General features: G+C 35.8%; 2 protein-coding genes across 2 annotated transcripts in view; both read left to right on the top strand.

The window, feature by feature from the left end:
- WDR78 (WD repeat domain 78) overlaps positions 1-2,202 on the top strand; it is a 129,093-nt gene extending 126,891 nt beyond the window's left edge. Inside the window, 1 exon segment of the mRNA XM_032614983.1 lies at positions 1,034-2,202. Within this exon segment, the coding sequence (XP_032470874.1) occupies positions 1,034-1,096 (63 nt within the window). The 3' untranslated portion in view covers positions 1,097-2,202.
- A 6,862-nt stretch (positions 2,203-9,064) lies between these two features.
- On the top strand, positions 9,065-11,508 carry INSL5 (insulin like 5). The gene is given in 2 exon segments (XM_032615169.1): positions 9,065-9,239; positions 11,219-11,508. Coding segments are annotated over 2 exon segments (405 nt in total). The 3' UTR covers positions 11,449-11,508.
- The last annotated feature ends 14,757 nt before the right edge of the window (positions 11,509-26,265 follow it).

The raw sequence follows: 26,265 nt of genomic DNA, 5'->3' as shown, positions 1-26,265 counted from the left end.
CACACACATGCGTGTGTGTGTGTGTATATATATATATATACACATATTAATGTTGAGAGACACTGAAGACAGAAAAAATAGACTGTTCATTCAATAAATATTTACTGAGTATACACTATATGACAGGGTCTGTTTTAGGCACTAAGAATACAACTGTGAACAAACTACAGTAATGATCTACTACGTTTGCCCAAGTGACAGACTGAACTAGATTTAGGTGGGTTTGAGAAGCAACTTAGCAACTGATTTGATGTGTCACAGCTTAAAGGATGGGGAAGTACCAAAGAGTATAGTATAGGTTAAAAGACAGGAACTGACTTATGTATTATCTAAGGTGTTTATAACTCTTTAGAGTTTATAAAACACTTTCACCTACATTAGCTCATTCACCTCTTACAACAGTTTTTGGAAGTGGATGTTAATATTTCCATTATGCATTCAAAGAAACTAAGATTCCCAGATATCAGTGATTTCCTCAAGATCACCTATATGTGATAGAGAAAACTCTAGTCTTCTGCTTCCAATTCCCATCTTTTCACTATGTCTTTCTTGAAAACTCACCTCCCATCTTTGGTTTCATTTACCCTTTTAGTACAAAGATCATTATTATTAAATGAAATACAAAATCCATATAGAAATTCAGACATTTTACTCTCTCTAAATCAAACACTACAGATCAACAAAGAGCTTAAGATAGCATCAAGACTAAAAGTTATTTTACAGATGAGAAAAAAGATTTAAGCATTAAAGCTAAACAGGAGCTGCCAAAATTGTCCCTTTACTGAATCCTTATAAAATTGTTTTTCAAACTTCATTAAGAGAATCTCTCATAGGAAAGAGAAGGTTCATAGTAGGAAGTAAATGTTATTATTTAAACTTACCTTGGTTTGTTTCATTTTACAATCTTATTTGATGCCCTTTATATGTGTATCACTAGCTTATAAATTTTAAATGGCATTTTAAAGACTACTTTACCTCTTAATTTGTGTTTTATTGCATTGTAATTGTGTGACCTTTTTTTTTTTCTTTTCAGGGAGATATAATAAATACTTTGCTTGGACCCAAGTCAAATCAAAGCATAATTCATCATCAGTAGTATCTTTTTTGTTGTTGTTTAAAGGAACAGTGTTTAATATCCAATAGTCTGGTTTGTATGCAGTGAGCTGGGATTTTGATTATAGAACACAATATTTGATGTATAACTTCCATCTAAATTTAATATAAACTTAATGAACTTTTACTTCAGAAAATGTGATTAGTTTGTGATTTAAGCTAATTGTAAGAGTTTTACTGGGTTTTTCTTAATTTTTAAAAATTTATTTCTATTCTTTTTCTTAGTCATAGTCCAAGTACATATATGTACTTATAAAATATCCAGATAAGTTAGAAATTGTTATTCCTTTAGAAGCAACGCTTGGAAAGTATTAGAATTATTTAAACCAGAATCTTTATTAAGACAAAGTTCCATACACTTTTAAATCTTCTGCTTTCTGAGCTGTGTTTTCCAGGGTTTATGAATTTTGCAGGTGTTAGTATTGTGAGAATACTGGATTTTCATACCCAATTTTAAATAAGAATTTTATACTCTTAGATCTGAGAGCTGAAACTATAGAATATTGTTAGACTATTTGACAAACAAAAGACATGACAATAAATGTCAGAATTGCATTGTTTGGCCAGCAGGCATCATACACTCAATTCAGAGAGAATTAGTCTGGGACACATCAGGGCATCCTCCTCTGCATCCTTCAGAATCTGCTCTGGGTTTTAAGCCCAGACTTAAGTGGGCCCAGAGATAAAACAGAAGTCCCTGGTCTGTAGTTTGCATCAGGATGTTATTTTGTGAAGGGCTCTAGAGCAAGCTTGTGGAAATTGGAGGAGTGGGAGGCAGCAACTCCTCCAAATATAGATTGCTAACTGTCTGTTCCATGCTGTTTGTCTTCAAAAGTCTTGCAGTTTGTTAACTGAGACCATAGAACAGTATAACCTGTTCTGTAAAGCATTCTAAGTGGAGAGGAGAGGATAAGGCACTTGAAACTGACTAAACTGTCTGAAAAATAATATTAAAAGTGAGAATGGAATCAGAGCAGCAGTGGGAATTATCAGTGTCCATTTCTTTGGAGCCATCCTTTAAACAAAAGCAAGGCAATTTTTAGGTGGACTGAAAGCTAAGGTCAGGTTATAAGGATTATAAATTTTCTGCTGGTGTAAATCATTAACTCTTTGTCTTTTAAAAAGATTTGGACTTTCCATAATACTTTGTATAACAAAATAAAACTTAATTTAATTGAAAAAAATGTGTCTTTTTATTATATATTTTTGATCTTAAAAAATTTTCACATGTTCTATTCTCATTGCTCATCAGGCCTAAATGAAAAATAAAGCTATTTTATTCTTCTTGGATCCTGGGCAACTGATCCTGAACTGAACCTATTCCATTGTATGGAATCATACGATATGTAGCCTTTTCAGATTGGCTTCTTTCATTTAGTAATATGAATTTAAGGTTCTTCCATGTCCGCTAATGGCTTTATAGCTCATTCCTTTTTAGTGTTGAATAATATTCCATTGTCTGGATGTACCACAGTTTGTCATTCACCTACTGAAGGACATTTCGGTTGAGTCCAAATTTTGGCAATTATGAATAAAGTTGCTATAAGCATCTTTGTACAGGTTTTTATGTGGAATAAGTTTTCAACTCCTTTGAGAAAATACCGAGGAGTGCAATTGCTGGATCGTATGGTAAGAGTATGTTTAGTTTTGTAAAAAAAACAAAACAAAACCCTGAGCCATCTTCCAAAGTGGCTATACCATTTTTCATTCCCACCAGCAATGTATGAGCATTCCTGTTGCTCTACATCCTCGCCAGCTTTGATATTATCAGTGTTCCAGATTTCAGCCATGCTAATAGGTGTGTAGTGGTACCTCATTATTGTTTTAATTTTCATTTCCTGATAACATATAGAGTTCACCATAAAATGTTAAGAATTGAATGAGAATTCTGCTCAGTTGTTAGCCATCTCGTTTTATCTTTAAACACACACAAAATACCAATGGGCTGGTTAAGGGCCTAAGGAGGGAGTGGTGACTGGGCTAACTTTAGGGTCCTATTTTGTGCTAGGTATGCATTTTTGCATTTGGTCATTCTCTGCCAGGCATCTCTCAGAGAGAAGTTAAACTGTTGCCTGAGAGTAAATTGTTAGCTGCTCTTCCAACTTCTGTAGGGAAGGAAGATTGTATTCTCTAGTATATAGTTGTACATCGTATTTAGTGTGTTCATTTAGTTCACCTCTGTGTGGTTACATACAATAATAAATGAGAAGTAGAACATTTAGTATTTGCTGCTTTGTCTCAATAGGAGTCTCTCTAAAAACGTTGAATTGTACTGTGAATAATTGTTATCAACGCGCTAGTAACAGTGTACCTGTTAAAGTTCTTTGCAGTTTGCAAAACATCTTCAAGTCCACTGTCGCATTATACCCTTACATTGATCCTATGAGACAGGTAGGGCAAACAGTTGTATTATTATCATAATCTCTACTTTCCAGATGATATAATTAAGGCTTAAAGAGGTGATATATTTTGCCAAAGATCATAGAGCTGGTGACTGGTCAGACTTGAACTCAAACCCAAGGTTTTGAACAGTTCTTATACATTATCCACTATTGTGTTGTCAATGGTTTATGCCTATATGGTTTGCTGAGGTCTCATACACCAAAACATGAGTACATATTCTTCTATAATTAAGGTTTTACCCCTAAATCATAATGCTAGTAACTTAGTTTTACTCAGCTTTTTTCCTCTGCTATTAGACATTGCCATATGGACCCCTTCTGCTGGGAGTACTCTCCTCCTCTCTCCTCACTCCCCTTCAGTGTGTTAGCTCTTCACTCACCCTTCAGATCTCAGTTCATATCTCATCTTCTCAGAAGAGCCCCTTCTGAGCTCCCTCCTACAGGACCTCACCCAGCCAGGCTAAATTTGCTCCAAGCATCTTGAACATGAAGGGAAATGTGAAGTTTCTGCAGGGCTGGAGAGGAAGGGGAAATGAAGAAAAGAGAGAGGCCTGTGGATCCACACAGCAGAGGGGACCCATGTCCTACTTCTGAAAAGCATTGTTCAGGAAGTAGTAAGACCTAGGAGGGACCATAGTCAACCTCAAAAAACCATTCTCCATGGAATGAGCGATGTGCAAAGAAGCACAGGAACTGAAAAAACCAGGCAACTGAGGATGGTTAATGATCCAGCAAGAAGCAGCGCTTTGGTGGTAGAAGGGCCTTGGCACAGAGTAAGATACTAGAATTATATCCTGGGAAATGGAAGAAAACCAACTCTGAGAGATATGGACATTAACTTTTTGTATGTGTGGTTTATTTCTGCCAGCTGACTGGAATGAAGACTTGGAGTTAGAAATTGAATTATAGAAAATCTATTTCTTGGATACCTAAGTTTCTGAGTTGACATTCATACCTGCTGTGCTAAATATTTCTGTGGTCATTTTCATAGCGTCTGCCTCCAGCCCTAGACTGTAAGCTCCTTGAGGGCAGGGACTATGTGTTTTGCTCACTACTGTATGTTCAACACCTAGAACAGCACCTCCAATGAGTAGTTATTACCACAAATATTTGTTGAGTAAATGAATCATCAAATTAATGTAAGTAATGTTGGCTCCATGCTTGTCCTATATTATAACATGATCTAATATTTTACATATGATTTCCTCAACATCCTAACAAAACATCTTAACATCACAGAGGGTAAAAACATTTTAATGGTGGAAAACATATAAAACATAAAATGAGCCTTAAAAGTTGCTAAACACAGGTCATAGCTCTTTTTGGTTCTACAACAGGATAAAATCCATTTTCCCCCTCAAGACAAAAGCTAAGAACAAATCTATGATCACTTTCTTTAGGTGAGTATTACTGATGCTTTGTGAGACTGTATTCTCACTGACAATTTGGGGCACACTTTTCCTCCAGCGGAAAGCACTTAGCAAGATGCCTGGTATGAAGTAGTTGCTCAAAAATAGCAGTTCTCATTTTGATTATCCCAGACCACATCCCCACTTCTTGATCTGAGAACCTCTTTGCCCTTAGCAGCTGGCTGTGTCCTTGCCAAGGCCCTACTCCTCCTTCAGGAGATATAGACTGTGCTTATGACCTCATTTGTTCCTTTATACAACATCTGGGCTTCGTGTCTTGTTTGTTCAGGCCTTCAGAACCATAGAACACTTACTAGGCTATTAGCCTTCATTTGCTTAGGTTGGCATACCTAGTTGGTGATAAAACTAAAAGGCTAACAGTTTACATGAAACTAATTCCTGGGTTAAATAGAAAGCAGAACATGCCCATTAAGCTGGAACACCTAAAAACATGGTTATGAATCTTATAAAATGAGCACTGCTTTTTTTAAAACTGATGAAACATTTATGTAGCATCCAGAACTACTCATAAAAAATGTACTCTCACCGTGTCTGTGATTTCTTTGGATAAGCCAGCTTTTAAAAGATATGATGCCATTATACCAGGAAGAACAAAGGATCCCAGGACACTTTAGGGATCTTACATCACAACTTACTGATAATAGTTTTAGTGAATTTTCTAAATTACACATAGTTTGATTATTTATTGTTTTAATTTCTAAAAGCCCCAAATAACAACAAACTCATAAAAAGAAAATAGCTTCTCTGTCCATACAAAATGAAACTTTAAATATTACTGTTTATGAGATTGTTAATAAAAACATTTTCAGCTGCTCATTTAATTCTTAATGATAGGGCATTTTAAAAATCACTAAAATGAATGGTAAGAAAATTTTATCCATAAAATTATGCAAAATTATCTAGATAAATGGTATTTCAATATTGGTTCTACAGATAATTGTAGAATAGAAATTAACTGGTTTTAAAGAGGGAAGGAAAAGGAGCTTTAGGTGAAGAAAACAGTATGTGTAAAGGCCTAGAGAGAGAGAGAGAGAAAGAGAGAGAAAGAACATGAACCTTTCAAAAAACTCTGAGGTGTTTGGTATAGGTGGACCATTTAAAGTTTGAGGGTATCTAAGACCTTTGCAAATAGAGGCCAGCTCACGAAAGGTCTTACAGGCCATGTTAAGGGAATTTTGCTTTTTCTTGAGGAAAATAGGAAACAATTGAAGAGTCTTCAAAGTGGGTAATAATCACATGTTTTAGAAAGATCATTCTGGCAGCAGTGTGGAGAATGGATTGATGAAAGATATAGCCAAGTGAGAGGCCATTGCAGTAATCTAAATGAAAGTTGTGATCATGGCAGAGGTGATAGAGAGCAGTGAGTAGAATACAGGGAAATTTATCAATAGAAGGTAGAACTGATGAGACTTGGTGATTTAATGGATGTGTGTGTACAGGAGGATTCAGTCAGTGAAGAGTGAGGGAGCATGAGGAGCTGTGAATGACCCACAAGAATAGCTGAATGAATGGTGTGCCATTGATGAAAACACCCTCCAGAAGCAGTTAGTATGAGTATTAGCCAAGGATGAGCAGTACTAACTCTGTGTTAAAAAAATAATAAAAATAGGGCTTCCCTGGTGGCGCAGTGGTTGAGAGTCCGCCTGCCGATGCAGGGGACACGGGTTTGTGCCCCGATCCGGAAAGATCCCACATACCGCAGAGCGGCTGGGCCCCGTGAGCCATGGCCGCTGAGCCTGCATGTCCGGAGCCTGAGTGGAGAGCCTTAAATTCCAGGCTGTTTGGATTTTATTCTCCAGGTAATGCCGAGCCACTGAAAGTTTTTGAGGGGGGAGTAACAGAATTAGCCAATTATAGCAAGACTTAGAATTTCAAGTTCAAAAGAGTTTTTTTCTTTCTTTTTTTTTTAAAGAGTTATCAAGTAATTCAATCCAACTCTCTCAATTCACAAATGGGGAAAACAAAGCCCCCAAATTTGAAGCTCTGCAGCTGGGGCTTTCATTATTGGCAGTAGGTTTTTCAAGTGGATAACTGACATGGGTGATTAGCTTGCCTCCATTTGGTCACGGCCTGAGCTCAGGTCTTGCGCAGGTCTCTCGCCTGCGTCCCAAATTAACAAGAGTCCTGATGAGGCCTAAGAGCTGGCTGAAGAAGGGACTATTTTGAGCCTTGGGAGATCAAGTAAGGGTGATGGCAGAGTTCAGAGATAACGGAGTGTATCTAACATCTAGGGTAGGGTCATTCCTTGGCTGAATGCTTCTCTCTTGGGTTTTGCAGAAGCCTAACCTAGCCCATAGTCACTGATGACAGCTTTACTGCAGTGCTATGTTAAAGCTGGCATTATCAAGGTGGGCAATATAAGTCTCCAAAGAAGGGAAGAAGTTGGGAATAAATGGCTGAATAATTGCTGATGTTGTGAGTGTGTTAGACTTGGTCATACAGATGTCCCTCTGGAGTTGATAAATGACACAGGTTCACCTGCAGTTTTGACCCATCAAAAGATAAGGTAGCTCTGTCTGATGTCAAAAACCATTCCTGCGCCTTTGGTGTCTTTCTTAGCAAATGGGCGCCCTACCTCCCAGCTGTGTAAGGCAGAAACCTAAATACCACTTTTGGCTGCTCTCTCCATTGCCCCTGATGCCCAATCGGTACCAAGCCCTTCTATTGTTTGAATACCCATTTGTCCCATCCTGTCTACCATGACCTTAGTTTAGGCCACCATCATATCTCATCTAAATTATTGCAAAAGCCTTTCTCCGTTTTCCCTGCCTCAAACCTTGTACCCCTTAATCCATTATCTGCAGCCAGAGAGATAAAGAAAGCATCAATTCTTTGAAATAATATGTCTGTTTTGCAGAGTCAGAGATGTGTCCAATGACAGCATCGATTATTTTGTTCTGTTTTCTAGCTTCCCTACAGAAGAACAGTGATGTCACAAATATTAGGGGTGAAATGACATTGATCCACAGGCTCAAGTGATCTTTTTCAACCAGATATCACAAAGATTCAACAAAATCAACTAAAAAATTATTTGTCCAACTTGCTAAAAAGCGACACAATAAGTCTTTAAGATCTCAAACTCTAGAATTTTCAGTTTAGGTAAAAGCTTTGCAAGAGCTAGTGCTTTCAGAAGGTTTACTGCAAGAGAAATTTCATTATTTAGCTATTTGAGATTATGAATTCAGTTTTCTATTATAAAAACGTGTGTTGATAAAGGCATACCTAAGTCATAGTGTGAAGGATAACAAGGAAGATTCTAGTCAGAGAACTTCTCCTGAATTCTAAAGGAAAGTTATCTTTCTACTTTGTTCGGATGGTAAGGGAAGAAGGCAATCAATAATTATTGACTGTTTATTTTGCCAAGCAAGATGCACATTATCTCATTAGCTCTAGGAAGTAGTTACTATCAGCACAATTTTACAGTGAAGGATGCTTGGGAATGTTAAATATCTTGATAAAGATTCTAGAGCTGATAAGTGGGAAACCAGGATTCAAGCCTAAAACATGAGAACCTGCATTCTTTTTCTAAAAAATTTAATTTAATTAATTTATTTTTTATACAGCATGTTCTTATTACTTATCTATTTTATGCATATAGGTGTATATATGTCAATCCCAATCTCCCAAAGAGAACCTGCATTCTTAAGTGTGCATTCTCAATGCTTTGAAATAGATGGTGCTTTCAATACTTACAAATCCCTTATGAGATAGGTTTTCCCATTCTATAGATATGATTATCGAAGCTTAAAATGTTTAAAACTTGTCCTGTGTCACTCAGTAAGGGGTAGGGCTGACACTGAATCTCATACTTGTCCAGTTTCAAAGTCCATGTGTTTTCCACAATGTCTTCCAAGACAGCATCCTGTTAATTGTCTCACGTATGCGGCTAATAGTAAGTGATGATGTTCAGAAGGGACTGAATAACTAGCAATAATCGTAAAAGCTCATTTTTAAAACGTCATGGTGTCGCCTATGTGCTTAGCAAATGTTGTTAAAATGACGTATTGACCAATAAAATGTCAGGAAATTTCGTATAAATTGGCCAAGAGTGTGAGGGCAACGTCAAAACTTGATTTGACAATATTCACTATATCAGACTCTCATTAAATTCCCAGCGAAATGAGGGGTTTCATTTTTACTTTGTTTCTCTTCTCTCTCCTGCTTGCCATCTCAGAAGTGAAGAGTGAAGAATCCAGGAAGCTCTGCGGGCTCGAGTACATATGAACTGTCATTTACACCTGTGCCAGCTCCCGGTGGAGAAAGCACCTGGAGTCGATCCCACAAGGTCAGCAAGGTAACATGAATGCATATGACTCCCTCATTTATTATTATTTTTTTAAGACTTGTTTTAATAACTGTTTCTCTAGTTACTGCTAAGCCACTTCTATATCAATCTGGGGGATTAATTATCAAAATAAACATTTTGGCTTGGGAAGGAAGTGAGCTTCCTTTCAAAAAATAAGGACCTCGTTTTCTTTAGTCCCCAGCTTGAAATGATTTGATTGCGCAACTACTTCGATGAGCTTAGCATCTATGGCAGGTGCTGGGAGGGTGGGTAGAGAGAAGCATGTGATTTCAAGGGTCATGCTGGAGCAGCAAGATTTTCACATGCAGATAATTATAGAATATAGTAAGTTGGCATTCAGGCAGGTGCTAAATAAGAATGGAAGGAAGGAATCTAACTTTTACTGAGCACTTATTACATGCCAGGCAGTTTCATGGGCAACATTTCATTCAGTCTTCCGATAAGGATCCTTTGAAGTAAGTAATATTACCACCATTTACCATTTTACTGAGGACAAATATGTTCACCCAGCTAGTAAGCAGGGCGGTTGGGAAGCAAACCAGCTCTTTCTGGCTTCAGAGCTGAGGTCTCCTGCTTATTCTATACTGCGTCTCAGGTGGGGAAAAGATGGTGGTAGTGTGTTGTAATAAATGACACTACCGTGGAGGTGGTGGTATTTGACAGAGGCCCTAAGGGTGTGTAGGGTTTGGGAGTTATGGGGAGTGGGATGGGAATTCTAGCAGTAGGAATTGTCAGAATTTTAGAATTTTAAGGGTGCGAGTGAACCTAATGTGTTTCAGAAACGGAGAGGGGGGTGACTTCACTACATTTCTTCATTTTCCAATTCAAGTAACTTAGAAGTTGGCATTTTTCTCCTGCTAATCCTATATTAAAGTGTGACGTATAATTTATTTAAGATTCTATTTTAATAGTTGTGTTTGTTATGTTTTATAATAAAAGTAAAAAAGAAAAACATGTTTACAGAATAAATGTTGCAACCACACATATGATATGAAAACTTTACAGGTTTCAATTTGGTTTAAAATGACTGGTAAACAAAAAGATTTTGGAAAATGACCCAGAGTTTTTGTACTTTGGTGGACTAATGTCTTGAAAAATTATGAACTTACCACTCTTACTTTAATAATGAGAGGTTCATAGTTACTAGATGTTAATAAACAATAAGCATTTTTAATCTCAAGGGAGTAAACATAATTTACCAGATTGACCATATTTTATCAATCTCCGGCAAATCAGAATGCAATAGAAAAAAATACATTTTGAATATCTTTAAAATATGTGGGGCAATGGAGTATATGTCTGTATAAGGCTATCTCTTCCGACACCACTAGTCAAATATTTTCCCATACATTATTTATTTGATGCATTACTGGTTTACCAATCAGCATTTATTCATCTACATTTTTTCTGGTGGTTGCCAGTGTGCTAAGGTGCTGATGAGTAAGTTTGAACGAAGTTAAAGTGAGACAGGCTTATACATGGACTTCGGGAACAACACTGACAAAAACAGTTGGGCCCACTTTTAATTTTCAGACATAGAGGTTTAAATCTCCACTTCCTTCCTTACTGATCAGCTTTGCAGGGCATACACAGGATTATTTTTTGTTTGATTGTTTTCGTTGATAGCATGTAACTAATACTTTTGGAAGCCACTGGTCACTGTGAAGAGGTAGCCACGGCAACAGAAGTCAAGCCCTGACTTGGCTGCTAACTGGCCAAGTGACACTGGTTCTGTCACTCCTCTCTGCACCCACGTTTCCTCTTCTGTAAATGAGGAGGGTGGATATGACTGAGTTCTCCCTAAAATATCTAATCTCTCTGAAACCCCAGATCAAAGTTAAAAAAAAAAATCAACTGCAAGATTCAATTTCCTTCCAGAAATCCAATGCATTTCTCCCAGAGTAGAACTTGGTTGCTGCCTTTGTCAGAGCTCTCTAAGGAAGTATTGTTTTTTCCCTTCCATATAGCTGAGAGAGGAAACCTCTTCCAGCTGCCTAATGAACAGATTTCCGAGGAAAGCCCAGTGCAAAACCTTCCAAAGACGGATTCCTCGGAGGAGGAAAGTCTTCAGGGAGAACAGCTGCCCACGGAAGGGCTTCGGAGGTCAAAGAAGTATTCGGTGATGTCAAGACAAGACTTGCAAAAGTTGTGCTGCACCGAAGTCTGTTCCATGTCTGACTTGAGCGCTCTTTGTTAGGACAAACAAATCCCCAAGGGTGGCAGAGTTTTAGCACACCTTTAATCACGGTGTTTTACTTCCCAGAACAATACTCACATTGTGTCATTAAACTAATGTCTTTTGGGTAGGCAATCCTTCTTTCCTAAATGTTGTAGATGGTTGGCTAAAACCACAACGAGGTCTAGTTTCTCCCATTGCCAAGGTGAATGCACTGTTCTTTCCAAATTTTAACTAATCCTTTGAAATTTTAAATGCTGTGCAAAATTACGATAAAAATTCCATAAAGCAAGCTTACTGTGATTTTTCTGTTTTTAAAACAATTTTAAAGAACTTTAAAACAGTAAACCAAAAATGTTGATGGTAAAAAAAAACCTTAAAAAATAAAAAACTACTACTATTACCTCATCATCTAGAAATAATCCATTCTTAAGTTTTGTGTTGCTGTATATTATTACTGAAAATTTAAACATCGATTCACAGTCAAGTGTAAGAATCTAAACAAAGTGCTTTTCTCAAGAGTTCTTAGAGTGCTCAATTAATGTTTCCTAATATGCATCTCTTCAACATTATACTTGAGAATAGTTGGGTGCATATATGTATCAAAGAGGGCCCATAAACAGCCCGAATCCAGAAAACGTTTGGGTATCTTAGCTCCTTTCATAGTCTGGGCTGCCTTGGTTTTGCCTTCCTACTGCTGAGATAAAAGGACATTCTATTCTCATCCTGGATGTTGAGAAACTAAAATGCAGATAGCCAAGTCATTGTGCCACAATTGGATGTCTTCACAGATGAAAAGATAAAGTAAGATATCACAAAACTATGCTCTTATTTCTAACTCTGTCAGCCAACTCTGCAGTAGGTTTTAACATAGTTAGACTCTGTTCATCTGAGGTGCTGCCTATTAATACTCCAGCCTGTATTTGAAATTCATCGTCTACACATTGTGCACGTAAATTGTGCCAAAGCATTGTTCTTTGCAGATAAAAAACTGAGTCTCCCTAGAATTAAGTAAAAGTTTACTAAGTCACACAGCTGAGGAGGCGGTATCACTGATCCAAACTTAGGCTACTTAGCATGAATCAAGGCAGTCACATCAAACTGCACCGGTTGTCAATTACTCTTTACCACAAGACACTCCCTGTTTGTTTAAATCAGTTTCACTGAAGAATGTCTTTTGAAGAAGCAGTAGAAATTAATGATATTAAATCTCAACCCTTGAGTACATGCCCTTTCAATATTCTGAGGGGTGAAATGGGAAGACTGCATGAAGCATGTTTGCTGCAGACTGAAGTATGATGGTTTCCTCAAGGAAAAGCACTTCTGTGATTGAGTTTGAACTTAAAAGTAGCTGCTTTTTCCAAGAAGCACCATTTTTTAAGAAAAAATAAAGACTGAAAAACTGTGTTTATTCAGATTTGGGTATTAGCAATGAAATGAAATAAGATTTGAAAATGAACAAAGTAGGCTTCAAGGAAAACGACTGACAGTATTGGTTGCTGATGATAAAGTTCAAGCTTACAAGCAATTTTGGAAAACTTTTACCTACCACCTTGAGCATCAGTGGTGATATTTGATTTTTTGATATTATATGACATGTGTCAACATTTGGGAGATCTGCTATAACTCAATGAACCAATATTTTCCAAATGATCAATGCATGATACTACAAAATCATGAATGGTTAAGAAATCTGCTCAAAGTGCAAAATAAAGATTTTAATCTAACTACAAAAAATTCATTGGTATCATTTCAGATTTTACATTGCAAGTAACCTTTAATAAACAGTCACTTGTTGAGTTTTGGTATAATATCAAAAGAGAATATATTGATAAAAATGATCTGAAAATGCTATTAAAATACTCTCCCATTTTGCAACTAAATGTTTATGTGTGGCTGAATTTTCTTCATGTACATTAGCCAACATAACACACAGCAGCAGATTAAAAATGTAGGAGCTGATAGAAGCTGAATTTTATAAAGACAGTCATTAGAGACTTGCAAAAATATAAAACAGTGCCACTTTTCTCACTAAATGTTTTTTGTTTTGTGAAAATATAGATTTTTAAATAAAATATGTGATTGGTGTTAATGTGTGATGAGTTTATTTTTATTTTCAAATGAGTTAAACATTTAAATTTCTCAGTAAAATTCTAATATGATAAGTATTGATAAATTGAACCCACATAAACGAAAGCTCTTTGACATTCTTAATACTTTTTAAGAGTGTGAAAGGATTATGAAACCAAAAAGTGTGAGAATTGCTCTTATATAAGGTTTTGCCACAAATTTTTGAGGTTCCATCAAGAGATGTTTAGGTTGCTGTATTTGTCATGACAAAGATGCAATAAACAGCCTTGTTTATATATCCTTATGTACCGACACTTTCATTTCAATAGGATAGCTTGCCGAGTTGCTAGGGGGAAAAATATGTGTATTTTTTTCAATGTACTTTTAATAGTTATTTTTTATTTGTTACATATTTATTAGTTATTATAAATGTATCTATTCAATTTAAGTACAAAGAGAAACAAAGAAGAAAGATGGAACCTCGTCTTTTTTTTTTTTTTTTTGCGATACGCTGGCCTCTCACTGCTGTGGCCTCTCCCATTGCGGAGCACAGGCTCTGGACGCGCAGGCTCAGCGGCCATGGCTCACGGGCCCAGCCGCTCCGCGGCATGTGGGATATTCCCAGACCGGGGGACGAACCCGTGTCCCCTGAATCGGCAGGCGGACTCTCAACCACTGCGCCACCAGGGAAGCCCGGGACCTAGTCTTTTTACTTAAATCCTGTAGTTCCTTTTTTGGGGAAAGAAAGATAATATATGTATACGGTTAGGAAACGTAAACAGTCCAGGGAAGTATAAAATACAACAAAAGTCTCACTCTCTTCCATTTGATTCTGAAGTAATATAACCCTTATTCAGAGTTTCTTGTAATTTCTGCCAGAAACAAAAAATTATGTCTATACTGAATATGTGTGGTATAGTTACAGATTTAGTAACTATAGTAGATATAGATAGCTTGCCCTATATCATTATCTATCTATCTACCTACCTATCCTATCTATCTACCTATCATTGTCTATCTATATCTATATCTATCTATATCTATAACAGAGACTTTTAGCTGTCCACTAAAACTTCTCCTCTTCCTCTTGGGCACAGATAGACTACATTTCTCAGTCTCTTTTGCAGTTTCATGTGATCATATGACTGAATTCTAGCTAATTACATGTGACTAGTCCATCAAGTCTCCCTCCCTCTGCCTCAATTTAGCAAGCAATAACCTTTGACGTTTTTATGTTTGATTCTATTTTTTACAGTTGTTAACCCACTCTAATACAATATGTACTGACTCTATCAACCCATTTTACACAAAAAGAAATTACACATACTCATTGCTTTGTTTAATACATCTTGGAAATATTTCAATAACATCCCAGTATAGGTATTATAATTTTAAACACATACCAAGAGAATACCATTTAAAAAGTTTGTATTAATTCATATTTTCACTAGAAATTTATGAGTGACTCTTTCTCTACATTCTCCCCAGTCCATGATGTTATTACACTTGCAAAAATTTGCAATTTGTATAGATGAAACATTGAATATAATTTTGTTGTATTTGCATTATTACAACTATGATTGCCTTTAGTATTTATTGGACATTTTAATTTCCTCTTCTGTAAATTTGTCTGTTCATATTCTTTGCCCATTTTTTGATTTCTATTTATTTATAATAGTTTTCTTATCAATTTTTAAGACTTTTTAATATTAAGGATATTAACTTTCTGACTGCCTTCTTAGTAAAATATTTCCCCCCAAATCTTTGGTATGCATTGATTTCATTTAGGATGTCTTTTGCATACAATGTCATTGCATACAATGTCTGTCTTTCCTTTACAGTTTCTGGATTTCCTTTTTTGCTTAGGCAGACCACCCTTATTGTGAGTAAGGTTGTGAAAAAGTCTACTAAATTATATTCTAATAATTTAATTTTGTAAACTTTGCATTTAAATTTAATCCATCTTATATTTATTTTTGTATAGTATGAGGTGTTTAATTTTTATTTTCTTCCAAATGAACAGAACATTTTGCCTGCATCATGGAACAGCCTTTTCCCATGGAAATTTCATGCCATTTTAGTCATATGTTGTTTCACATGTTTGGAGCTATTGTAGGCCCTTTATTCTGCTCTCTGCTCTATTTATCCTCAGTTAGCACCATACTATTTCGATTGCAGTAACTTTATGGTAAATTTTAGTAGCTCTTAAGAAAAGTTGCCCATCACTATAGATTGTTTAAAATTTTTTCATGGATATTATGAGACATACATCCTTCTATGTGGATTTTATAATCCAGTTTCCAAAAAAATTTTATTGGAATTATAATTTGAATTGCTTTACATTTATACTCATGTAGAAAACATTTATATTCTATGATATTAAGAATTCTTATCTAAAATATATTACTATAATAATACAGTATTTTATTTCTTTTAATAACTTTTTATAATTTTAACTATATAGGTCTGTGTCTTTTTATACTACCTTCTAATTTTGTTACCTTTTTTTTTTCATTTTTTTCTTAAACATCTTTATTGGAGTACAATTGCTTTACAATGGTGTGTTAGTTTCTGCTTTATAACAAAGTGAATCAGCTATACATATACATATATCCCCATACCTCCTCCCTCTTGCGTCTCCCTCCCACCCTCCCTATCCCACCCCTCTATGTGGTCACAAAGCACCGAGCTGATCTCCCTGTGCTATGCGGCTGCTCCCCACTAGCTATCTATTTTACATTTGGTAGTGTATATATGTCCATGCCACTCTCTCACTTCATCCGAGCTTACCCTTCCCCCTCCCCGTGTCCTCAAGTCCATTCTCTATGTCTGCATCTTTATTCCTGTCCTGCCCCTAGGTTCTTCAGAACCATTTTTTTTTTTTTTAGATTCCATATATATGTGTTAGCATATGGTATTCTTTTTTTTTTCTTTCTGACTTACTTCACTCTGTATGACAGATTCTAGGTCCATCCATCTCACTACAAATAACTCAATTTCATTTCTTTTTATGGCTGAGTAATATTCCATTGTATATTACCCTTTTATTTACCATTTTTATTTGCCCCTGTGAATGAGACATTTCCCCCATGTTCATTTCTAAATGCATGCTGCGATACAAAGAAAAATCTTGATTTTTTGTATACTCATCTCCAGCCACCTCCTCCAGTTATTTTATTAAATTTAATGGCTATCTACCCAAGTCTATCTTGGGTTTTCTAGGTGTACAATATTATCATCTACTAATTAAAAGGTAATTTTGTCTCTTTCAATATTTAAACTGATTGCTTCATATTCTTGTCTTATTACATGACTCATTACTCTGAAATTATACATTGAGAGGGTAATGTGCAGGCATTGTTGTGGGTGCTAAGGATACAACCATGAATAAAACAGACTAAGTGTATATTCTTATGGAAGGCAGACATAAGCAAGAGAAATATTAGATAATGATGGACGCTAAGGAGAAACTATGGAAAGGGAGCAGGAGGGCTTGGAGTGGGGGTGAGGATTGAATTTCAGACAGAATAACTAGGGAAGGTCTCACTGGGAAAGTGACTGCAGCAAGAATTCTTTTTTTTTTTTTTTTTTTTTTTTTTGCGGCTCCGGACGCGCAGGCTCAGCGGCCATGGCTCACGGGCCCAGCCGCTCCGCGGCATGTGGGATCTTCCTGGACCGGGGCACGAACCCGTGTCCCCTGCATCAGCAGGCGGACTCTCAACCACTGCGCCACCAGGGAAGCCCAGCAAGAATTCTTAATGATGATGATGATGGTAGATATCTCTTTTATCTTCCTAATTTCAACAGAAAAATGGTTTCTGCATTCCAGTACTCAATATAACATTTGCTATTCAAAATATAAATAAATAAAATAATGAATAAATAATAGTCTTTATATTATAGATGCATATATGTATATGTACGAATATAAATAATATTGTTGATTATCTAAAGAGTTTTATTACCTATTGCTTATGAACTTATTTTGTTATAAATGGCTTCTAAATTTTATCAAATATCTATTTAACTTCAATATATAATTTTTTTCTCTTCTGTTAAAGTGAAGAATTATATTGCTAGCTCTACTTATGTTGAAATTTCTCTGTTTTCTCAGAATAAATCTATTTGATCATGAATTTATTAGTTTTTAGTGTAATAGTTTTTCAATACTCAGAAGGACTAAATTTGTTAATATTTTCTTTAAAATTTTTAATCTGTTTTCATAAGTAAAACTGATCTCTATATTTGTCAATGAAGATTAATATAGCTTCATAAAGTGAAAACATTATCTGTTCTTTAGAAATTTGGAAGAAAAATGCTATGATAGTATCTTTTGCCTAGTGACTTTAAAAAGATTTGTTGAAATATAATATACATATACAATAAAGTGCATAACTTTGAAGTGAATTTTTGCCTACTTTTATAGCCGTGAATTCCTGGAACAAATTCAGTTATTAATAATTTGTTATTGTTTTTGACATATCACTGGATTTTATTTGCTAACATTTTGCTTAATATTTTTGCATATATTTTCATTAATAAACATATTTTTCCTATAATTTTCTGTAATATCTTAAGTGATTTCGATATCAGGGTTAAGTTAGCTCTATAAAATGAGCTGGGACAATCCCTTCCTTCCTTCCTTCCTTCCTTTTCTAATCTCTGAATGTTTAAGATTGGTATTATTTCTTCTCTAAATGTTGGAGATTTCACTACTGAAGTCATTAAGGCTTGGCATTTTCTTCGTAGAAAGATTTAAAATTTCAGATACAATTTATTTTACAGATGTAGAAATCTCAAGATTTTTACAATTTTTCCTGAACAAATTTAATGATTGTGTTTTTCAAGGAATTTGTCCATTTCACCTAAATAAATTCTTCATAATATCTTCTTATCTTTTTGCTGGGAGGTACTTTTTATATGGTAAATCATTACTTTTCTAGTCTACTTTGTAGTTACTGATCTTTTCAGATTTCTATCATTTTGAGGGTTAATTTAGATAGTTATTCATTACTCAGAATTTCTTCTAGATTTTCAAATTTGCATGACAGCAACCACAAGGCTTTCCTTTATAGTGTGTCCTTGGTTTCAAGAACTTATCTTTAACACATAAATTCCGATCATATTATCAGCATTTATTCATATTTCAGTGCAAGAACTACTGTTTACCACTATTTTCTCCTTCTTCCTGATACATAGTTTCTAATCAATAAGTATATTTTGGTTGAATGAATAAAATAATCTTATATATTTTTTAATATTATATATTTATGTTCTATTTGCCCCTTAATCATGCTTGCTGATGGTTGGGGGCAGAAGGGTGTTTTTATTCTGTTACTCTTTTGGTTTTTTTCCGAATTTTATTTTATTAATTTTTTTATACAGCAGGTTCTTATTAGTTATCAATTTTATACACATCGGTGTATACATGTCAATTCCAATCGCCCAATTCATCACACCACCACCAACACCCCTCCATTGCTTTCCCCCCTTGGTGTCCATACGTTTGTTCTCTACGTCTGTGTCTCAATTTCTGCCCTGCAAACCGATTCATCTGTACCATTTTTCTAGGTTCCACATATATGCGTTAATATACAATATTTGTTTTTCTCTTTCTGACTTACTTTACTCTGTATGACAGTCTCTAGATCCATCCACGTCTCAACAAATGACCCAATTTCGTTCCTTTTTTTTTTTTTTTTTAGATTTATTTATTTATTTATTTATTTATTTATTTATGGCTGTGTTGGGTCTTCGTTGCTGTGCGTGGGCTTTCTCTAGTTGAGGTGAGCAGGGGCTACATTTCGTTACAGTGCACGGGCTTCTCATTGCAGTGGCTTCTCTTGTTTCACAGAACGGGCTCTAGGCGCACAGGCTTCAGTAGTTGTGGCTCGTGCACTTCAGTAGTTGTGGCTCACGGGCTCTAGAGCGCAGGCTCTGTAGTTGTGGCACACGGACTTAGTTGCTCCACAGCATGTGCGATCTCCCTGGACCAGGGCTCGGGCCCGTGTCCCCTGCATTGGCAGGCAGATTCTTAACCACTGCGCCACCAGGGAATCCCTCGTTCCTTTTTATGGCTGAGTAACATCTTCTTTATCCATTTATCTGTCGGTGGGCATTTAGGTTGCTTCCATGACCTGGCTATTGTAAATAGTGCTGCAATGAATATTGGGGAGCATGTGTCTTTTTGAAATATGGTTTTCTCTGGGTATATGCTCAGTAGTGGGATTGCTGGATCATATGGTAATTCTATTTTTAGTTTTTTAAGGCACCTCCATAATGTTCTCCATAGTGGTTGTATCAATTTATATTCCCATCAACAGTGAAAGAGGGTTCCCTTTTCTCCACACCTTCTCCAGCATTTGTTGTCTGTAGATTTTCTTATGATGCCCATTCTAACTGGTGTGAGGTGATACCTCATTATAGTTTTCATTTGCATTTCTCCAATAATTAGTGATGTTGAGCAGCTTTTCATGTGCTTCTTGGCCATCTGTATGTCTCCTTTGGAGAAATGTCTATTTAGGTCTTCTGCCCATTTTTGGATTGGGTTGTTTGTTTTTTTAATATTGAGCTGCATGAGCTGTTTATAAAAATCTGGAGATTAATCCTTTGTTCATTGATTCGCTTGCAAATATTTTCTTCCATTCTGAGGGTTCTCTTTTTGTCTTGTTTATGATTTCCTTTGCAGTGCAAAAGCTTTGAAGTTTCATTAGGTCCCATTTGTTTATTTTTGTTTTTATTTCCATTACCCTAGGAGGTGGATCGAAAAAGATCTGGAAACAGAAGCTTTAAATGACACAATAGACCAGATAGATTTAATTGATATTTATAGGACATTCCATCCAAAAACAACAGAGTACACTTTCTTCTCAAGTGCTCATGGAACATTCTCCAGAATAGATCACATCTTGGGTCACAAATCAAGCCTCAGTAAATTTAAGAAAATTGAAATCATATGAAGCATCTTTTCTGACCAAAATGCTATGAGATTAGAAATCAATTACTGGGAAAAAAATGTAAAAAACATAAACACATGGAGGCTAAACAATATGCTACTAAATAACCAAGAGATCACTGAAGAATTCAAAAAGAAAATCAAAAAATACCTAGAGCCAAATGACAATGAAAACACGATGATCCATAACCTATGGGCTGCAGCAAAAGCAGTTCTAAGAGGGAAGTTTATAGCTATACAAGCCTACCTCAAGGAACAAGAAAAATCTCAAATAAACAATCTAATGTTACACCTAAAGGAATGAGAGAAAGAAGAACAAACAAAACCCAAAGTTAGCAGAAGGAAAGAAATCATAAAGATCAGAACTGAAATAAATGAAATAGAAACAAAGAAAACAATAGTAAAGATCAATAAAATGAAAAGCTGGTTCTTTGAGAAGATAAACACAATTGATAAACCATTAGCCAGACTCATCAAGAAAAAGAGGGAGAGGACTCAAATCAATAAAATTAGAAATGAAAAAGGAGAAGTTACAACAGACACCGCAGAAATACAAAGCATCCTAAGAGACTAGTAGAAGAAACTTTATGCCAATAAAATAGACAACCTGGAAGAAATGGACAAACTCTTAGAAAGGTATAACCTTCCAAGACTGAAATAGGAAGAAATAGAAAATATGAACAGACCAATCACAAGGAATGAAATTGAATCTGTGATTAAAAATCTTCCAACAACAAAAGTCCAGGACCAGATGGCTTCACAGGTGAATTCTAGCAAACATTTAGAGAAGTGCTAACACCCATCCTTCTCAAACTCTTCCAAAAAATTGAGAGGAAGGAAAACTCCAAAACTCATTCTATGGGGCCACCATCACCCTGATACCAAAACCAGACAAAGATACTACAAAAAAAGAAAATTACAGACCAATATCACTGATAAATATAGATGCAAAAATCTTCAACAAAACACTAGCAAATAGAATCCAACAACACATTAAAAGGATCATACACCATGATCAAGTGGGATTTATCCCCGGGATGCAAGGATTCTTCAATATACACAAATCAATCAATATGATACATCATATTAACAAACTGAAGGAAAAAAAACATATGATCATCTCAATAGATGCAGAAAAAGCTTTCGACAAAATTCAACACCCATTTATGATAAAAACCCTGCAGAAAGTGGGCACAGAGGGAACCTACCTCAACATAATAGAAGCCATATTCAACAAACCCACAGCAAACATCATTCTGAATGGTGAAAAACTGAAAGAATTTCCTCTAAGATCAGGAAAAAGACAAGGATGTCCATTCTCACCACTATTACTCAACATAGTTTTGGAAGTCCTAGCCACGGCAATCAGAGAATAAAAAGAAATAAAAGGAATACAAATTGGAAAAGAAGAAGTAAAACTGTCACTGTTTGCAGATGACATGATACTACACATAGAGAATCCTAAAGATGCCACCAGAAAACTACTAGAGCTACTCAATGAATTTGGTAAAGTAGCAAGATACAAAATTAATGCACAGAAATCTCTTGCATTCCTATATACCAATGATGAAAAATCTGAAAGAGAAATTAAGGAAACATTCCCTTTTACCATTGCAACAAAAAGAATAAAACACCTAGGAATAAATCTACCTAGGGAGACAAAAGACCTGTATAAAAAAACTATAAGACACTGATGAAAGAAATTAAAGATGATACCAACAGATGGAGAGATATACCATGTTCTTGGATTAGAAGAATAAATATTGTGAAAATGACTATACTACCCAAAGCAATCTACAGATTCAGTGCAATCCCTATCAAATTACCAATGGCAATTTTTATGGAACTAGAACAAAAAAATCGTAAAATTTGTGTGGAGACACAAAAGACTCTGAATTGCCAAAGCAGTCTTGAGGGAAAAAAATGGAGGTGGAGGGATCAGACTCCCTGACTTCAGACTACACTACAAAGCTTCAGTAATCAAGACAATATAGTACTGGCACAAAAACAGAAACATAGATCAATGGAACAAGATAGAAAGCCCAGAGATAACCTCACTTATGGTCAACTAATCTATGACAAAGGAGGCAAGGTTATACCATGGAGAAAAGACAGTCTCTTCAACAAGTGGTTCTGGGAAAACTGGATAGCTACATATAAAAGAATGAAATTAGAACACTCCCTAACACCATACACAAAAATAAACTCAAAATGGATTAGAGACCTAAATGTAAGACCAGACACTATCAAACTCTTAGAGGAAAACATAGGAAGAACACTCTTTGACATAAATCACAGTCTGTATGTGTCCCTAGGTGTGAAGTGTGTCTCTTGTAGACAGCATATATATGGGTCGTATTTTTGTATCCATTCAGCAAGCCTGTGTCTTTTTGTTGGAGCATTTAATCCATTCACGTTTAAGGTAATTATTGATATGTATGTTCCTATGACCATTTTCTTAATTATTTTGGGTTTGTTTTTGTAGGTCCTTTACTTCTCTTGTGTTTCCCGCTTAGAGAAGTTACTTTAACATTTGTTGTAGAGCTGGTTTGGTGGTGCTGAATTCTCTTAGCTTTTGCTTCTCTGTAAAACTTTTTTTTTTTTTTCTGTAAAACTTTTGATTTCTCCATCGAATCAGAATGAGATCCTTGCCGGGTAGAGTAATCTTGGTTGTAGGCTCTTCCCTTTCATCTCTTTAAGTATCTCATGTCTCTCCCTTCCAGCTTGTAGAGTTTCTGCTGAGAAATCAGTTGTTAACCTTATGGGAGTTCCCTTGTATATTATTTGTCATTTTTCCCTTGCTGCTTTTAAAATAATTTTTATTTGTCTTTAATTTTTGCCAATTTGATTACTATGTGTCTCGGCCTGTTTCTCACTGCGTTTATCCTGTATGGGCTCACTGCACTTCCTGGACTTGGGTGGTTATTTCCTTTCCTATGTTAGGGAAGTTTTCGACTACTTTCTCTTCAAATATTTTCTCAGGTCCTTTCTCTCTCTTCTCCTTCTGGGATCCCTATAATGCGAATGTTGTTGCGTTTAATGGTGTCCCACAAGTCTCTTAGGCTGTGTTCATTTATTTTCATTCTTTTTTCTTTATTCTGTTCCACATCAGTGAATTCCACCTTTCTGAATTCCAGGTCACTTATCCATTCTTCTGCCTCAGTTATTCTGCTATTGATTCCTTCTAGTGTAGTTTTCATTTTAGTTATTGTATTGTTCATCTCTGTTTGTTTGTTCTTTAATTCTTCTTGGTCTTTGCTAAACATTTCTTGCATCTTCTCGATCTTTGCCTCCATTCTTTTTCCGAGATCTTGGATCATCTTCACTATCATTATTCTGAATTCTTTTTCTGGAAGGTTGCCTATCTCCACTTCATTTAGTTGTTTTTCTGGGGTTTTATCTTGTTCCTTCATCTGGTACATAGCCCTCTGCCTTTTCATCTTGTCTATCTTTCTGTGAATGTGGTTTTTGCTCCACAGGCTGCAGGATTGTAGTTCTTCTTGCTTCTGCTGTCTGCCCTCTGGTGGATGAGGTTATCTAGGAGGCTTGTGCAAGTTTCCTGATCCTGTTAGTCTTTTGAAAGAAAAAATTGTACATTTTTACTAGCTTTTAAATTTTTATTTAATATGTTTCAATTTTTGTCTGTAGATATCTCCCTATTTTTCTATGTAAATCTCCCTTTTATTTGTTTTGTTTATTTTGAAATGCTTTCTTAATTATTAATATTATCTATTTCCTTCCTTTTTAACTCACTAATGTGTTTAAGTCTAAATATATATGTCTGAGTATATCTTCAGCTATGTCCCTGGGTTTGATTATGAAGCGTTTACCTACCTATTATGTTCTAAACTCTTTTCAGTTTTAGTTTTCTCTTCATCTTTGACTTAAGGAATTATTTGGGAGTGTTTCATAATTTCAAAATAATACAGTTTTGTTTTCTTAGTCCCTGATTTTTGATTTGTAGGTTTAGAAGTTTATGATCACAGATTAAGTCCTGTAAATTCTCTAATTTTTGTAATTTATTAAAGTTTTTCTGGGAGCCAAAACAATAAAAAAAAATGTCCAGGTACATAATATATAGTTTATGTTGAGAGTATTGGCTGTTAATAGCTCACAGTTTTCCCTTTTTTAGAGAACTGCTTTGACCAAATGGAGGTGACTCACCAAGGAGGTTATGTGCCTCTCTCTCTGTACCCCCCTCCCCCACTCACGGATCAGCAACAGGTAATGACTGACTTACACAGAGTACAAAGGGCCAGCTCCCTTTTGTCAAGGCTGAACCAGCAATATGGTGCACCTCCTGCTCCAGGGCTCCAGGATGAACCTAAACTCCAGCTGAGAACACATGCTTTGCATAGCTCCTTCCTGTCTGGCTTTCCTTTCTTTATTCCTCCTCAAAACACTCCCTCAATGTTTCTGTTTCTCCCTCAATGTTTCTCAATGTTTCTGGCCCTGTTCTGGGGAAGCTAACTGTTTCAAGAGCTGTCATAAAAAACTGCCACAGGCTGGGAGGCTTAAAAAAGCAGACATTTATTCTCTCATAGTTCTGGAGGCTAGAAGTTTGATATCAAGGTACCATCAGGACCATGCTCTTTGAAGGCTCTGGGGGAGGATCTGTTCCATGTTATTCTCTGAGTTTCTGGTTTTGCTTGCAGTTCTTGGCATTTCTTGACTTGTAGACACATCACTCCAATTTCTGCCTCTGTTGTCACATAGCTATGTTCTCCTCTCTGTATAGGGCTGTCTTGCATCTCTTTTTCTCTCCTTATGAGGACATCACTCATATAAGCTAAGGGACCACATTACTCCAATATGACCTCATCTTAACTTACATTTTAATTATATCTGTAAAGACCATATTTCCAAATAAGGTCAGATTCACAGGTATTAGCGGTTAGGAACTTTACATATCTTTTCTGAGGACACAGTTCAACCCTAAACACTGACCTAACACATCAGATGAAAATGCGTATTATCTATTTTAGGGCATGTCCTTCTTTCTGCCTGTAACTGCTAAATCACGTTTTAAAAAAATATTATTAAAATTCTCCATATCTTGCTTATTTTTTGCCTTTTTTAAGACTCTGTAAAAGAACCATTAAAATCTCTTAATTTAATTATGATTTATCAGGTTCTTTTATTTTTAGGAATTTTTCTTTATGTATGACTGTGACTATTGGATGCATAAAGATTTACTGTTGTTATACTCCCTTCAAGTTCTATCTCTACTATTAAACAGTATTTTTCTTTGTTTTATCTAATACTTTTAAACTTGGAAATCTGCTTTTTCTTATATCAATACTGCTTTACTTGCTATTATTTAATATACAAAATTTGATGATTGTTTTACCTTCTTTATGAACTGTATCTTTTGTTCTTATGAGAAATTGTGTTAGCTAGCTCAGCCTGCCATAACAACATACCATACACTGGGTGGCTTAAACAACAGTGATTTATTTTCTTATAGTTCTGGTGGCTAGAAGTCCCAGATCAAGGTCTGGAAGGGCTGGTTTCTGGTGAGAGCTCTCTTCTGGCTTGCAGACTGCCGTCTTTGGTCCTCATATGGCCTTTCCTCAATGTGTAGGCCTGTGGTGGTGGTGGGGAGGGGCGGGAATCATTCGCTTTTCCTCTACTTATAAGGTCACTAATTCTATCAGATTAGGGCCTTACCCTTATGACTCCATTTAATCTTTTTTTTTTTCCTAATGTATTTATTTTATTATTTTTGGCTGCGTTAGTTCTCTGTTGCTGTGCGTGGGCTTTCTCTAGTTGCGGTGAGTGGGGGCTACTCTTTGTTGTGGTGCACGGGCTTC

This window comes from Phocoena sinus, chromosome 1 (genome assembly GCF_008692025.1).
Source record: "Phocoena sinus isolate mPhoSin1 chromosome 1, mPhoSin1.pri, whole genome shotgun sequence".
Classification (NCBI taxonomy): Eukaryota; Metazoa; Chordata; class Mammalia; order Artiodactyla; family Phocoenidae; genus Phocoena; species Phocoena sinus.
The sequence above is the reverse complement of the archived record's forward strand: the minus strand, read 5'-3'. Positions and strand labels throughout refer to the sequence as shown.